General features: G+C 43.0%; 2 protein-coding genes across 4 annotated transcripts in view; both read left to right on the top strand.

Annotated features, from left to right (window-relative positions):
• Positions 1 to 347: 347 nt before the first annotated feature.
• Positions 348 to 5,586, top strand: LOC105020010 (T-box brain protein 1). Its single transcript, XM_010886636.3, has 7 exons — positions 348 to 410; positions 932 to 1,398; positions 1,661 to 1,815; positions 1,920 to 2,041; positions 2,214 to 2,366; positions 2,741 to 2,802; positions 3,367 to 5,586. Exons 1-7 carry the CDS (start codon positions 348 to 350, stop codon positions 3,962 to 3,964), a joined length of 1,620 nt encoding a protein of 539 aa, XP_010884938.3. The 3' UTR covers positions 3,965 to 5,586.
• A 2,546-nt stretch (positions 5,587 to 8,132) lies between these two features.
• LOC105020009 (sodium-driven chloride bicarbonate exchanger-like) overlaps positions 8,133 to 16,046 on the top strand; it is a 37,643-nt gene continuing 29,729 nt past the window's right edge. The window contains exons 1-2 of one of the 3 annotated variants that reach the window (XM_020042480.2): positions 8,133 to 8,414; positions 10,412 to 10,468. In XM_020042480.2, the coding sequence (XP_019898039.1) occupies positions 8,367 to 8,414; positions 10,412 to 10,468 (105 nt within the window). In that variant the 5' untranslated portion in view covers positions 8,133 to 8,366. Of the gene's footprint in view, positions 8,415 to 10,411; positions 10,469 to 11,586; positions 12,090 to 16,046 lie in introns of those variants that run through there. The other 2 variants (XM_010886634.3, XM_020042481.2) reach the window with 2 other exon arrangements.

Here is a 16,046-nt window from a genome sequence, read left to right as displayed (position 1 = left end):
TGCCCTGGGCCCGCTGGATGTACACTGGGTAGTGTGCCGTTTTGGACTCCCACTGTAGCCTAGCTGCCAGCTAATTAGACTAGCTTTTATAATGCAAGAACATGGAAAAACACCACATGTTGGCGACATAAGGGCTGCATATTTATCTACTTGTTTCAGTCCGTGGTCTTTTTTTGTTTACTGTTGCCTTTGTCACTGATTAAAATGAACAATACAGATCGATATGGATTTTTTCCCCCTCTAGTCTTCCCAATAGTACTTGGTAGGTATGAGTTAGGGCTAGCCAAATATATTCTTGGCGAGGAACCTTCCTTTTCAACTTTAATTTAGCACCCATCTGGTTTGCGATGACTGGAATTAAAGATAAAACCTACCGGGCGGCACCCATGCTACAAGGTTGGCCTGTCCTGGTATCAAATTTGCAGTCTCCCAATTCAGCAAAATCAACAAGAGCGGCAGGTCGCGTAAAATTAGAACATCTGATCGGTTCGCAAATGTCGCGTTGGATAGAATCCACATGTCTACAAGGTGTTAAAATATAAGCGTACGAACTACACCTTATATGGAAGCCAATATCGGTTGGACCTTCTGTGAAAGCTGCCTGAAACCATTTAATTATGTCACTAGAATTATGTCAAGTACACCCAACAGTATTTCGAGGTCAGGTGATGAGCATAAACGTAAAACATGTAGGGTTTTGCGCTTCTCGTAATCTGGTTAAATGGGGACGGCTCATTATATTGGTTAAAAATTATGATACGTCGATATCAAACTCGCAAAGATAAGCATAACAGCTACGATTGTTCAGACACTCGCTACAAAGAACCACCTTATGCTGTTCTCTGACTCGCCTTGGCTGAAGCCAACACTTTTAAATTACAAATCTACCAAAGACCGCGACTCAGAGGGCTCGTTTGGTGACGACGGATAGAGAAGCGTTGGGTACTCTGTTCAAGAGACGGTCTCCGAGGTACGTCATAACTTCCATGGATTTACAGAGGAAAGGTATTCCTCCTCGTCTAAGCCCAGCCTTAGCCAAGTTCACCCCGAGCCTGCTACCTTGCTTGGTAACATGTTCCCACACCGGAGCCCGCACGCAACTACCTACCCGGCTCTTTCCATTACCACTTCGGGTCACTACATGGCACACCATCCCGTAGTAACGCAGGGCTCATACAATAGCCTATTGGCCACCACTTCACCTCAAGGCATTCCAGCGCCCGGATACTTTTACGCGCAGCCGTACGGGCATGCCCACCAAGGAGGCACGTTCCACAAGAGCTCACCAATGCACACCGGAATGGTTTATGGTAGAGCGCAAGTTTATCTCTGCAATAGGGCTCTGTGGCTAACGTTTCACAGGCACCAAACAGAGATGATTATCACTAAACAGGGGCGGTGAGTATTGATCGTTTCCCTGCGCATGCTTTGCCTCTCATGCTGTGCGTAATGTTGCCTATTTTCAACAGCATGGTTCGTAGGCTATAACACCATTTCTTGCTGGTTAACTGTAGGAATAATGTGTTTATTCAAAACACGTGCATAGTGTTTATTAAACAAATATGGTCACTGCATTGTCCAAATGATACCCTAATTGAATTCGTTTTATAAGTTTCGTGCATTTGTAAATACATCTAAACTGGTCTGAATCTTCTTTCAGGCGAATGTTTCCGTTTCTAAGCTTCAATATATCAGGACTTGATCCAACTGCGAATTACAATATTTTTGTGGACGTTAGTCTCGCGGATCCCAATCACTGGCGGTTCCAGGGAGGACAATGGGTACCATGCGGCAAGGCTGACTCTAATGGGACAGGCAAGTGCATTTGCTTTTCTTCCTCCTTCCAGTCTCTCGCCAAGAAGCTCTAGTGTTTTTGAACACAAAGGTGAGTAATGTTATCTTCAATTATTAATGTGTAGGGAACAAGGCGTACATGCATCCGGACTCTCCGAACACCGGGGCGCATTGGATGCGACAAGAAATTTCGTTTGGAAAACTGAAGTTGGCAAATAACAAAGGAGCATTGGACTCTGCAGGACAGGTATGTTTAATATTTTACCGTCCCAAACGTAAGGGTCTTGAAAGGTTGGAGACCATACATTGAGAGATTTTCAAAATTCAAATCAATATTTTATTTTTGTAGTGTTAATATTTTTGCCCCTTTGATTATGCTCTGTCCCTAAATCATTTTTTTTTTCATGTCTTCTCTTTAGATGGTTATTGTCCAGTCCCTACATAAGTACCAACCCCGATTAAATGTGGTTGAGGTGCGCGAGGATGGAGTGGAGAACGCCAGTCAGCCCAGGCAATCGTTTACATTCCCGGAGACGCAATTCGTTGCAGTCACAGCATACCAGAATACTGACGTAAGTATTTCTTTAAATACTGTGGACGTTTTTTGTATCTGTCCCAGGTTACCCCCGCGAAAGGAGTGTGCACCTAGAGTGAGAATTCTTTTTTGACTTGGAGTGAGTGAGATTCTCTTTTCAGATGCAAAACGTATTGGTTATGATAAATGTTATCTGTATTCCAAATGTATCAACTTTGAATAGTCGAACTACATCTTATGGCAAATGTGCTTCTTCTTTTCCGATACTGCCCTTCAGAACCTGGGAACTTGAGTCATGACATTAATAGAGTTTCTAAAACGGGGTTATGCTGAAGTTTTCCTGTTTAGTGGGCCTATCCTTAAGTGATTCACAAGTTAGCATGCAAGGCCAATTTTTTCCCCCTCTTTCAGATAACACAACTGAAAATAGACCACAATCCTTTTGCTAAAGGTTTTCGAGACAATTATGACAAGTGAGTACATATATATATATATATACACATGTTCTTTATTTTTAAAGAGCCCTTACATGTAAATAAAATTCATTTTAAACTTATTTGAATCCCAAAATGTGACTAATAATACAGAATGTCTATGAGAAAATGTATACGGATAATTTTCTCCATTTAGGCTATGACCTTATTATCAACCAAAACAGCATCATTTAATGTCTTTTTTTAATTGTTTACTCAGTGCCAACTTTAATGCCTAAGCGACAAATTATTAAATTATAAGTGCACTTTGAATCGAAATTATTGAATTTTTCTCTTCCACTGGTATTGTACGCGTTTATAAGACAGGTTCCTGTAGAGACGGACTAGCTCCATTGCCTATATTTCCAAATATCATTCTCAAATATGTTGTTTTGTTAAGGTAATGTTTGAACGTGATGCGTAGTGACCGAAACTAGGCGATTTGAGATTATTTTGGCTAAATTGTGTCGATGACCTCGCGCTTGGTTTTATCATTTATAATTGCATGTCATTGGTTATCTTCCAACGCGCCCTTTTACTCAATTATTGTTTGAACGTCTCTAGAATCTACAATGGCTACGAGAGCGACCAACTGACACAATCACCGAGCGATTCGCCCTACGCCCAGTTTGTTCCCGGTGCCAGATATGCCCTCGCTAATTCTTTCCTCCAACACCAATTCGTCAGCACTTATGCCAAGCCCTGTTTCCGGCCAAGCGCAGGGGGTACGTCCGGACTCGAATATAACCCCAACAGCATGCTGTCACCTCTACCCAGCAACGAGGACACGGTGTCCCCGAGATGGCTTGTGACACCAACCAACAATAGACTGGACTATGCCCCACGAACGAATGATGCTACTGGAAACGCGGCCACTTTGCTGTCATATGCAGCAGCTGGAAAAGCACTACAGCAGTCCGCAACGGACGGTTCGAGTAGAGCCCTTGGTTATTACGCAGAAGCAACGGATTTTGCGCGTACCTCACCCCAGTATTGCGCGGCGTCTCGTCCGACTCTGCCCTGCTGGACTAATGCCCGCGCTGCGGGAGCTGTCAACTTTATCGAGGACCACACACTTTTAAAAGAACGTTTGCAAGGTGTCTCTGAAGACACCAAAACACAAGACAGAACCTCGGATTCTAGCTGGATGGATACTTCTTAAACTGAATACGTTTCAATGGAGGAGATTCTTCCCAGGGTATTGGATCAAACGAGAATAGTTTAAATAGCCTACTTATCTGGAAGTCTTGAATTCGTTTTTTCATTTGACTAACCAGTTGGCTATTGTTATAATTTTCTAATTGAATGCATCTATTTAAGATTTACCTGATACAATAATGTATTTATTTAACAATAAACACAGGCCAGCGTTTCAAGCTAGGCCTTATTATACTTTTTGCGTGGAAAGGCTGTACATTGTTATTTTGCCGCTCAAATGTTATTTGGTTGTTGCAGAATGTTTTCTGTGCACAAGTTGATTTTGTTCCGGGTAACATCATCATTGCTGAGATACCTTGAGCCGTTTAAACGAATGAAAACTTACCATTACAAGACTCTCATTCTGTCCGTTGTAATTCAACATTATAGCTTGTCTTGGTAAAATGAATAATTATTTGTTTGTGTTTTTAAGTATAATAACATTTGCTTGTGCATTGTTTGGTTTTGTGCATGTTTTATTGAAAAGTGGAACATTGGTAGGCCATGTTTCAGCCCAAAACTCTAATAAGAAACGTTTAATCTAATTTATATGATTTATTTTATTTGGGCGTAGATTAGATAACATTTTGTTTAAATGATTGATAAAATATTAAATTCGACAAGATGCTAAATAGAATGTAACCATATGATAACGATGGAAGAACAATAAAATAGGGAAGGAGGGACGATGACAAAACAAATATAGCAATAGAGTCTTAGTTTACAAAAAAGGGACAGTATTTGGGAGATCCAGCAACCTTTCACGGCCCAACGCTCCATGACACATTTTGTTCTTATCACGGCCGTAGCTAACATGGGGAAAGGTGGTTTTGATTCATCGGGCCCTGGCTAGGCAGGTTCCACTGATCGTAATGTCAGTGTTGTGTATCAGTAAGGGTGCCCAGGCATATAACTCTTTAGGGGCCCTAGGATTCTTAGACACAGTCCCGGTCCTATACCCTGCGTGGTGTCTATTTATGATAAGCATCTATAAAAATGTTATTGGTGATTACGCAAATGTCAACTGAAGTGGGACACTAAAGCAATTGAGTAGGGGTAGAAAGAATTTTGTCTACATAGGTACTTTTGACTACCTAGTGCCCCAAGACTTCAGCCTAACTGTGTAACGCTTCCATACTAACTGGACTTCATAAATGATGACCAACATACAAATTGATTAATACTTAAAATATGATGATTAATACTCACCTCACTGATGTCTTCGGTCATAGCAGGTTTTATTTTTTGTAGGCTGTGTTTTGGTTGTACCTTATGGTGTGGAAGGATTGTAGCCTATTGCGGTTTCAACATTATATGGGCCTTCTCTGAATCTGAAGAACATTTAAATTTAGTGGAATTTTTATTTTGCCCATATTTCACTCACTCGTTGTATTTTCACTCAACCGTTTATTTTCAGTGAAAATTGCTTGTCCTTTTCTTTGCCATATGAGGGGATTACACTTCGCATTGTCTTTAGGGATTTTTCTACCTTGCAACAGAATAATGGACAACATTGAAAATGTTGAAAGATATTCGTAATGATGCCCACTGAATGTATAGTGTTCATTTATTTTAATTTTACATACATGTATATTGTTGTGCTGTTGCAAAAATAGCTGTTGCAAATTTAGCATTTTCAATTTGCCAAATAAAATCTACACTTTAATTTCAAGAACTCTTAAAGTTTGTTTAAATTTGCGGTTAGTGTATTGTAAAATTGTGGATTTGTAATGTAAATATTCGTATGTCCCGCTTCACACTTCAACGAAGCTCCTCATTAAGTCTGGCACAGTTGGGAAGATCTTCAAGGAAGAATGAGAGAAACTGCCCAAATCCAGGTGAGCAAAGCTGGTAGAGGCTTACTGAATAAAGGATCTGAAATGGTACCCGACATATTTCCGTTCTTTGTTTTCAGTTAGTTTGCACACACTTCTAAAACGTGATATTACGAATGAACATAACTCAACAAAATCTGGAGAAAATCAAGTTGTCTGAATACGTCCCGAAACGACTGTGTGTATTAATTATGTAGCCTGTATTGTTTCTAGAGTTAAATGAAGTATGTGTACGACGCATGTGGAGCCTGTGTCGAACGTGTTCCTTTGGAAAATGTTTTGCTAATCAAGCACGATAACGCGCAGCTTCTCTATGTTGCAATTGTGTTGGGTACTGTGACAGCTGGTTGACTGACTGATTGGCTTAATACCCATCCCCCTTCTCATATTTACACAGTTTCTGCTTCAGCATAAGTTACTGTATCTCTTCAAACTAACACATATATATATATTCTTAATCACCAATCAATCACGTTGATTATTGTTTTTGGCAAACAAATACCAAATGGTTTCCATCAATGCAATAGGCCTAAAGATCATTTTTGTCCAGTTGCGTCATTGCGAAATAGGTAATTCTGGTTGCTGTATACCCAGGGGGGTGTAGGATTTTATTGTGTAAAACAGTAGTATTTGGTGTTTTGGACCAAGTTGCGTACCTTTATCACTTTTTGCTTTCTGTTTATGGTGGGCCAGGTGCCTACAAGCTCGATCTTTGTTGTTGGCCGGAAAATGCGTTCTTCTCCAAGTAGGCTAGGTAGTTTCTGTAATGAAGGCCTGCTTTCTAATTGAGTGGAGGGTGTCATACAGATCGCACTTCGGAGATGTGCTTGGGAATACACATCTCAATTTTATTATTTCCCAAGCCTGCTGGGAGTTACTGTAAGCCAGCTGTCTGACCCCAAATGTTTACAAATATAGTAATAATGAGAGTTTTTTGTAAATTCGTCTGACACGTTTGATGTCTGTCAAGAGATGACTGACACCAAATAGTTGACTATCATTTTTATGGTCATTGTTTATTAAGAAGCAATACAACAAAACAAAAAGACAAGGTTTTGTGTAGCAGTGTATAGGTAAGTTGAAAACAACAATAAAAACCAAAAGCTTTCATGATAAAATCACTTAAGGTCCCCTAACAATACAATACAACAATAACATCTGAAGCCACCTCTGATTTGGTTATATGAGCTTTGACAGACTATCAACTGGATGCGGAACATAGTTAATAGAGGATCGTTTTCCAGTTAGAGCAAAATGTCTGATGGCAATGATTTGTTTAATAATTCCGGGGGCGACTGTATGGGTTATAAAAAAAAAGTAAAAAAATTGACTGCATGGTTTGTCTATCATTTCCAATTTATAGTAAAAAAAAGTCTATGAAAAACGTTGGTTGTTTTTCAAGGCTTTTTTAAAGAAAAATTACAGTTTTGCAATAATTGCCATTATGAAATGTTTCCTTTTGTGTATTTTATTCCATTTAATATGCGGTCCTTCAGGGTCTTGTCACATGCAACGGATTCAGCACAGGATCCTGGAGTGGGTGACTGTGAGAACATAGCTGTGTGCTGTTCCTCATCGCACTGTATTGGTACTAAACTGGGTTAACGTCTTTACGTACACAGCGGGGACTGGTCGTCCGTCTGTTTCCCCAAAACATCAAAGTGCTGCTCATAATGATAGAGGACTAAAACTAAATTAACGTTTTAACAGGTTAAGCCTGGATATGCATTTTATGAATCAAACAACCACATCGTATTTCACCACAATCTCTCTGTTGACACAGTTGATGACGTGACACTCAATTATTAGTTGCTGAGATGGGGCACGCAACCATTATCTGACGCAAATCACCATTACGATGTTTTTCACATTCTGCAGTTGAACACTGAGTGGCGCTAATGTACAATTTTTGTTATTTTACAGAGGATTGCGGTCAACGTGTTCATAAGGGTGAATGAAATATTGTGCTTTTATATCCAATAACAATCGATGGGCTACGATAAATATTGTTCTGTAGGTGGTTATCTTACGTGTTTTGTCATGTGAAGTAGCCCAATTAATTCTGCTCCCAATTGTCCCTCATGGATTCCAATACAGATCAAAAAATGCCTTCATCGTTTTTGTATCTACATTATCCCTTCTGCCGTTTAATCGTATTCTACTTATTTCAACCAATGTAGTCCTACTGTGGATTACTTTCAGGAATAGTAGATTGATTTTGTGCGCGATCTTGGGGCAACCGAGCGGTTGTAGATTAATTCGGCATGGTAGTTCGTCTCCCGGCTCTTCAATGCCTCACGTGTGATCCACCTCGTCATGGGAGCGCACATCGCACGTTCCAAGCTTGAGCGCGTGAATGGGAAATCGCTACCCCATGCTTAATTTATGTAGGACAGAACGAGGAGGATACCTTCCTTTGAGAAAAACAGAACGGTTTATGTAAGGATTCAGCCTGATATAGCCCGGCACCAGTAGACAGAAGAGCAAAATAGTAGCGCATCAAGTCTACCGAAAAACCGAGGCACGGTAAAGATGGACATAACGGACCAAGGAGCACAGATGGAGCCACTCCTGCCCTCGGTAAGGACGTCGTATATAGGCTACCTTCAAGGAGCACCCATTGTGTTGTGACAGAAATTGTGTATATATATATTTAATTAATTGACAATGTCTAAATGTTATGGGGACTGAACACACTAAGTGTCCATGGCATTGTATGTATAATCTTTGAATAGGAAAAATATTCATATATGCTTTTTCATCGGTTATATTATAGCGTCAGAAAATGACAACTGTAGGGTTATTATAGAGCAGCAAGACACCCTATAGTTTTATTGACCAGATTTCCAACAGACAACTGTTTCATGCCAACAAGAGGGTCGATAGGCATCATTCTTGACCATCCATCCTTACCTTTTTCCTATCATGTCCTGGAGCAATTCATTTATATTGCCACTAATCAATGTTGGCAAATACAGTTATAAAATCGATTTTCTTTTTTGTTGTATAACCTGGCTACAACATCAAATGCCCATAGAATTAATCTATGTAAGGTAAAGCACCTTATTTAGAAAGACACATTTTTATCTACTAATTCCAAATGTTTTATCTATCCACTCTTATTCCTAATGTCACACCTTACACGTATTTATTTTCTGCTCTAATGTAGCCACGTCTTGTTTTCCGCCACTGGGTGTACATGGGGTTCTCTCTTCCCTGTTAAATCGGCACGCTGCATGATTATACAGTAGAGTAGCTGATTATAAAGATACCGGTCAGTCCTCTGGTGAACACTGACCCTGGCCTCTTGGCAACTAGGCAGGACATGGCATGGTCACCTCGGCATATCTGGCACATCAGTGTTTATAACTAATTAGAAATAGGGACAAATGACATGCTTTGGGATAGAGCCAGGTCCTGTAAGGATAGAGCCACATCCAGCAAGGATGTGAGGTCGGTCACAGGTAATATAGTGCATCAATTGTTCATCAAGTGTTTTGGACGAGTGACCGTAGTCAGAGGGGCTTACGTGTTTAACGGTTTCCAACATTCGGCGGTGACCACAGAAACTTCATCTGCTTAGTACTCAGGTGAGGACATGTTAAGAAAGGAGAAGAGAAATATTCGATTTTTGTTTGGTCGGTTGTTATAAACATGGCTGTTCCCATTACAAAGTGGTCATTTTGATGGGTTTGGATTGTTTAAATGACATGAGATTGATCATTTTTACTGTTGGAACAAGGGCCTGTGTGGCCCGTCCAGCCAGTGCTGTGGAATAGGTTGACTCTAGCATAACATGGGATGGCTTAGCTCATTCACTCACAATTCATCAGTGCCCTGTCATGGTGAATCATGACTGCCTAGATGTGGCTTGTGTGTTCTGAATCCCAATGAGCTGTCATGGCTGCTGAGGGAATGGGAGGTGACAAAATAGCAGAGTTCTTCGTGGGAATCTGCAGCGTACGTGGGGTGAGATTAGGGACTGATTCAGCTAAAACTTGTAATTGAGTGTCCCAGGTACTGGACGACTGGGAATGCCAGGTAGCCTGGGGACTGGCAGTGATTTAACACAAAGTGGAAGAGGTCTGTTGGGGAGTTTTGTTAGAGCTATGATGTGACACACAACCACACAATCCGTTTTTTAAACCTCGACTCCGGTACGCCGCTCTGTGGGGATCACCACGCGCTGTTGACCTCAGAGGAACAAGGTGGCAGCGATTGGGCCGGGTGAGGAATCAAGCCCGACATTAAACGGCCACGGTCAAGACATCACCATCATTGTAGTGATGAATGGCAAGGGAAGCCTGTGTAGAAATCAGCCACTGGCACAGCATGACATGACATGGTATGGCGAGGCTGTGTGTGGATTAATGCTAACATGTCTAACACTAACATTTGTAACGGTAATGCTAATGTATCTAACGCTAATGCTAACATGTCTAACGGTAATGCTAATGTATCTAACGCTAATGCTAACATGTCTAACATAAAAATTTCTAATGCTAACATGTCTAACACTAACATTTCTAACGCTAATGCTGAAATGTCTAACGCTAATGCTGACGTGACATTTGCAGGGAGTGAACCCTCAAACCCCCCAGAGCCTGCAGATCCCTCAAGGAGACAAGAATGTGGTGAGTGCTTCTGCTTTAATACAGTACATATCGGGGGGGGGGGGGCTGGAGGACTTTCCCTATTGGCCAGCTGTCTGTACTGTGCTGTATTTAAATTGACTTTGCCCAAGCTCGGGGGCAAGTTGTAAACCTGCTCTATTAGCCTTTATATTTAGACTGTCGACGACAGTTTGATGTGGCTACTCTACTTATAGGTATAAAAACGTTTTAAACGGTCTTCATCCTGTGTATCACTGAGATCCATCTGGCGAGCTTTTGAAGATAAGCGCGGACCAGATTTGAACAAAACACAGCTGACTCGAGATAGACCGACCGGAGCGTGCAAAGTGGAAAGAGGAGTGCGGGATGCTGGGACGGGTGTGCGAGTGTGTGTGTGTGTGTGTATATATGCGTGTTCGGTTAAAAGGAGGTATCTGAATGTTGAGTCTGAACACTTATTACAGTGTGCCTGACTGGCTCTCATGCTGGAGTGTGTCCAGCGTGGACAGACGGGGCCAGTTTGAAGAGCAGAGATTGGCATGTTCTCTTGGACATGATGTTCCTGGATCAGTGAGACATCTCCGTCTGACTGGATGATACGCCTCACTCACCCGCGAAGAGCCAAGGCCGGCTGGGTGCCTTCAGAGGTTTAATTATAGTAGATACAGGAAGTGAGATGGAGAGAGGGATAAAGAGAGAAATGAAGATCGAGGGAGAAGGAGAAGGAAGAAGAGAGAGATGTAGAGAGGGATAGAGAAGCCAGGACTGAAAGAGGCCCTAGTGGTTCGTTATTTAAGACAGATACTGTATGTTTCGTCCTAATATTTCCCATCCCCAAAAATCCTAGTTATTACATGTAATCCAATGTCCGTTCATCTATTGACCCAGCTCTGCTACCCCTGAGAATATATGTCACTGGGCAGGGTAGTGGAAGAGTCGTTTGGAGCGCCGGATCAATTTCCAGGGCAGCGTGTTTCTGCCACAGTGTTCCGCTGACAGTGCAGCACAGCCACATTACAGTGTCATTGCCCCAGGTTCTGTAGACAGGACACACACACACACACACAAATGTACAAACCCACATACAATTGACGGTAGAGTCAAACCGCCTAATAGCCTGTGCCTGTCAGTAGGACGGGTTTGGATCTGATGTGGCGCGAGATGTCCTAGGGCTTTTCCTCCCGGTAGTCAACACAGGAAGGGCGAGTGCAGGGTTTTGCTCACCGTGACTTCGCTAAAAGCCTCTGTTAGATAAGAGGGCCACAGCACAGCACAGCCTAGCACAGCACAACACACCAGTGATGTCAGCAGATCACTAATCTCTCGGGGGATTGGAGGACGGACTCTTGTCAGAAAACATCGGTGCCTGTCTGGATCAGTGCTGGGCAGGCTGAGCGCTCGTTTGTGTTGCGTAGACGCTGTCAAGAGAGGGCTGGCTGATATGGGGAAAAGGAGCCCGTGAGAAGATTCTGGCTTGACGGGCAGCGCTAATACCTTCCGGCCGGCACACATTCGGTTCCGAGGCGCGGATTCCTCCGACCGCTGTAAACCCAAAGGGGGGGATCTCTGACATCCTTGCCCACAAGGACGCACCATGTTTTTGGGAGGCTTGGATCCCAACTCCAATGGATTTAACACCCAGGTAATACTCTGTGTTTAGCTTGGGATGGGAATGCGGATGATGTTTAGGTTACTTAAACTGCTGGTTGCGTCACAACTTTGTATTCATGTAGGAATATACAGTATTTCGTTTGGAGTTTTACTGAATGTCACCAGAGATTTCATCATGCACCTGTTCTGTTGATTTACTTTACAGAAAAGGACATTGAACAGAAGCAATATGCAATGATGGATATGAGTAAACAATCCATTTGCCGCTCTTCTTAAAACTTTGGTGGGGATTAACATAAAATTAATTATTGGGCTGAGGAAGTGGATACCAAATCATTTCAGTAATATCTTTTTTGTATATTTGGTATTATAGTGTTATTGTAGGTTCAGTATTATAGGTTTACTGTAGGTTCAGTAATGTAGGGTTATTGTAGGTTCTGTAGTATGGGGTTATTGTAGGTTCTGTAATATGGGGTTACGTTAGCTTTATTGTGTTGGTTCCGAGGAGCTGCTGACAACTTGTACTCAAGCCCTCTTATTCTGCCAGAAGAGGTGTGATCAAGCTAATGTTAATACCCACTGTCATGAACCATACTGATTATTGACACAGGCCAGAGGAAAACAAATGACCTGAAGGGTTTCTGTTTGCCTTGGTCGCTTCACGGCTCCAGCAACCCAATGCCGGTCGCTGAAGACTCTTGCAGTGTTTCACTGCAGGACTTGAGTTCAGAGGGTTGAACGTTGAACGGCTTTGAGGAGCTCCGCTGTCGTGCTGGTGCTGATGCTGAGCTCAGTGCCATTGCCACGGTAACCACTGCCATCTGTAGGGATCAGTGCCGTGACGACGACTGCCCTTATCCAATCAGGTGGCTCCGATGTGGCCCATGCTAATCCGCTAGCTGTAGCTGTATAGAATGCCCCTAGCTTTGAGCACAGGACTCTCACCCACATTAGAGTGATCTACAATCAGTAAACCTCTATCCCTGATGAGGCTTTGTGAAAGTCACACGCTATAGTCTTTTAATCTGTAAATCCTCAGTAGGCAGGCGTGTTGTTGATTATAATAACATTTATTAGTTTTTTCTGAATGTACACACGACGGCCTGGATGTCGTACGAGCGTAAAAGTTGATCATCCCTGCAGGTGCTGTGCGTCACAGATTTCCTTGGGAGACAAACGACAAACGCTATTGAAATTAGGTCACAGGGCTGATGGGAGAGTGTGTGTTTAGTGTGTGTGTGTGTGTGTGTGTGTGTGTGTGCAGACATCCTGGAAAGCTGCGTTCTAACCTACGCAGCTTCCTGGATACGGCCGGAGTGAAATGTCTGGTGGGGTAGTCTCCTAAGCTTCCCCTCCCCCAATCCAAATTTTAGCCATTTGTAGGGGGGAAATCCGGCAATGACCACTTCACCCTACACCCGTGAGAACTGACGGATCTATGATTGTTGCTGGCAAAGAAACGGCTACATTACCCCGGCACACCTCTCTGTCAACATTTAGAGGCGTCTACAGTGTGTATTATTCCTTGATGGCTTTCATAATAGTTCCCTCTTAAAAAATAATATCATCGGCTGCCCCCTCTGGTGCAGCTGTCAATCAGGATGTTCCCACTACTTTCCCATCATGCCATTCTGAAACCCAGGGGGGGGGGGGGGGTTAAAACAAAGGCCTTGTTCCCGAAACCGGGACAGGTTACGTTGACCCTCGTCCATAAGCAGGTGTTTGTTACAGCTCGTCATTAACACGTCATAGTACACATTGGGATTTATGGCCGTTTAGGCACCGTCGAGCTAATTCATCTACCAACCTGGAAAATGTCAGGATCTTGAATTTAGGAATTCAGAAGGACAAAGCACATCTCAAGGTTGTGTGAGGCTTCTGAAGGAAAGGAACGACGGTAGTGGGTTGGCGGAGTGAAAGCCGAGAAAGGAAGTCGCTTTACCAGGGGGTCCCGTGGAAGTGTTGAATGCTGTCTATTTCAGTGTGTATCAGTCACTAGATGAGAGACATCCGCTCTCGGTTGGTTTGATGAAGAGATGGCATCCTCACCAAACTCAGAAAGCATGTGAGCAGAATGTAAGTGCTCTTTGGAAACATACTCTACCAATGAACAGGGTGTGAGTGTGTGTGTGTGTGTGTACCTGCGGGTGTGTGCTCAGTGATGTACAGGACCTTATTTGTCATCTCCCTTCAGGCCCCCTGACTGTCCTCCCATTTCCTTGTTCCCAGTAGCGGCCAAATGAGGTCAGCAAGTTCGACTTATCTAGGTCAGTTTTGTTTCCTGGTGGTCTGACCTTTCAGTAGTCCCAGGAAACATTGTCTGACTGTTTTGGACATTAATGTCACCGTTTTCTGTCCAGATCCTTGTGGAGACCTAACCCTAATCCATGTTCCCTATTCCCTATCCCTTACCTTAACCTTAGCTTTTATACCTAAACTTAACCTAGCCTTAACCCTAAACCTATCCAGTAACGCCTAAACCTATCCAGTAACACCTAAACCTATTCAGTAATGCCTAAACCTAAAAGTGACCCAAATTCTAACACCATGCCCACCCTAAACCTAATACATCAGCCAGAAATATTTTTTTTCATGGCGTGGACCAAACAAAAGAGCCTTGTGATTGTCAGGATCTGCTATCTCTGTGGGGACTGGTAGAAACAGACCTGGATCACACACACATCATAATGACCTGACCATGTTAGCCAGAGCTCATTAGGATGAGTGGTGACTGGTCAGGATTCAGCGGTAGTGTCCCAGGATCGGGGGCTGTTTTTGGGCCACTGGTTTATTGCACTGATCGGAAAGCTTGTGAAACTATAGCTCCATATTCCCTGGCCACCTGTTGTTTGTAATCTCTAGAGAGATTTAAGTCTTGGGTGCTTTCGCCGTCATCCATTTTTTTTGTTTTGTTGTTCCATTGTCAGGGGAAAAACACAACGGCTAAAGCACGGGAATTAGCTGTGTGTTTATTTTATTTTTTAAAGCTCTTACCTGCAAAGAATGTGTGCGATTGAGGTTGCCGGTCCTGCCGGACCCGCTGCTACGACTCAGCAACGCCTGGTAATCCTCCCTCCCTCACGACACATCTTCACATCAGCACTTGGAAGAGGCCCGGGTGTGGTTCACTTTAAAGGGAGAACCGTTGGGGACACTTGTAGAGGAAGTGATGTAATGAGGGTCTTCCCTGACCACGATCCCTTTAGAGCTCTGTGGTCTAAATGGCCCTGTGGACCCTGGTCAGGAGTATGGTGCTATGAAGGGAAAAAGGGTGCCATTTGGGACGCACTCACTGTATTTGTACATTTAAAATGACCCCTCTGTTCTCCTCGGCGTCTGTTGTATTGTATTTCTACATTTAAAATGAACCATCTGTTCTTCTCTGTGTCCTTCTATCTTACTATATATCTACATTTATACTGACCCCTCTGTTTCCCTGTATCTTATTATTTCGGTATTTTTACATTTATACTGACCCCTCTGTTTCCCTGTAGCCCCTTCTATCTTACTGTATTTAATGATAAGAATTAGTCAATGCTTTCAGTGTGCGAACAATAGTGAATGGATAATTGCCAAAAAGGGAATGCAGTAATTACAGTTAAATCCCATCTCTAATGCAGAGGCGGAGCAGGAGACTGATCCCGCCCACCTTGAGACCGCCTTTTTCTAAAACAACTATAGGCACCGAATGTATGCAGGAAGTAACACACACAGGTCGCTCCGGATAAGACTGTCTAAATAAATAAAATGCAAAACGTAACCTTCTCGCCTTCTGTACCTCCCGGGCAGCGGCCTCCCAGCCCCCCTGGACGAGGGGGGGGAGGGGGGGGGGGGCCTCACTGACACTCCTCATTCTGTCGGCTCATTTTTCCCCTGCACTGATGTGTGTGTGTCTTTGTGTATGTGTGTGTGTATATGTGTGTGCATGTCTTCGTGTATATGTGTGTGTGTGGGTGTGTACATGTATATGTGTGTGTGTGTGTGTCTT

The sequence above is a fragment of the Esox lucius genome, chromosome 22, assembly GCF_011004845.1.
Source record: "Esox lucius isolate fEsoLuc1 chromosome 22, fEsoLuc1.pri, whole genome shotgun sequence".
Lineage (NCBI taxonomy): Eukaryota > Metazoa > Chordata > Actinopteri > Esociformes > Esocidae > Esox > Esox lucius.
Note: the sequence above shows the minus strand (reverse complement) of the source record. Positions and strands in the feature narration are given on the sequence as shown.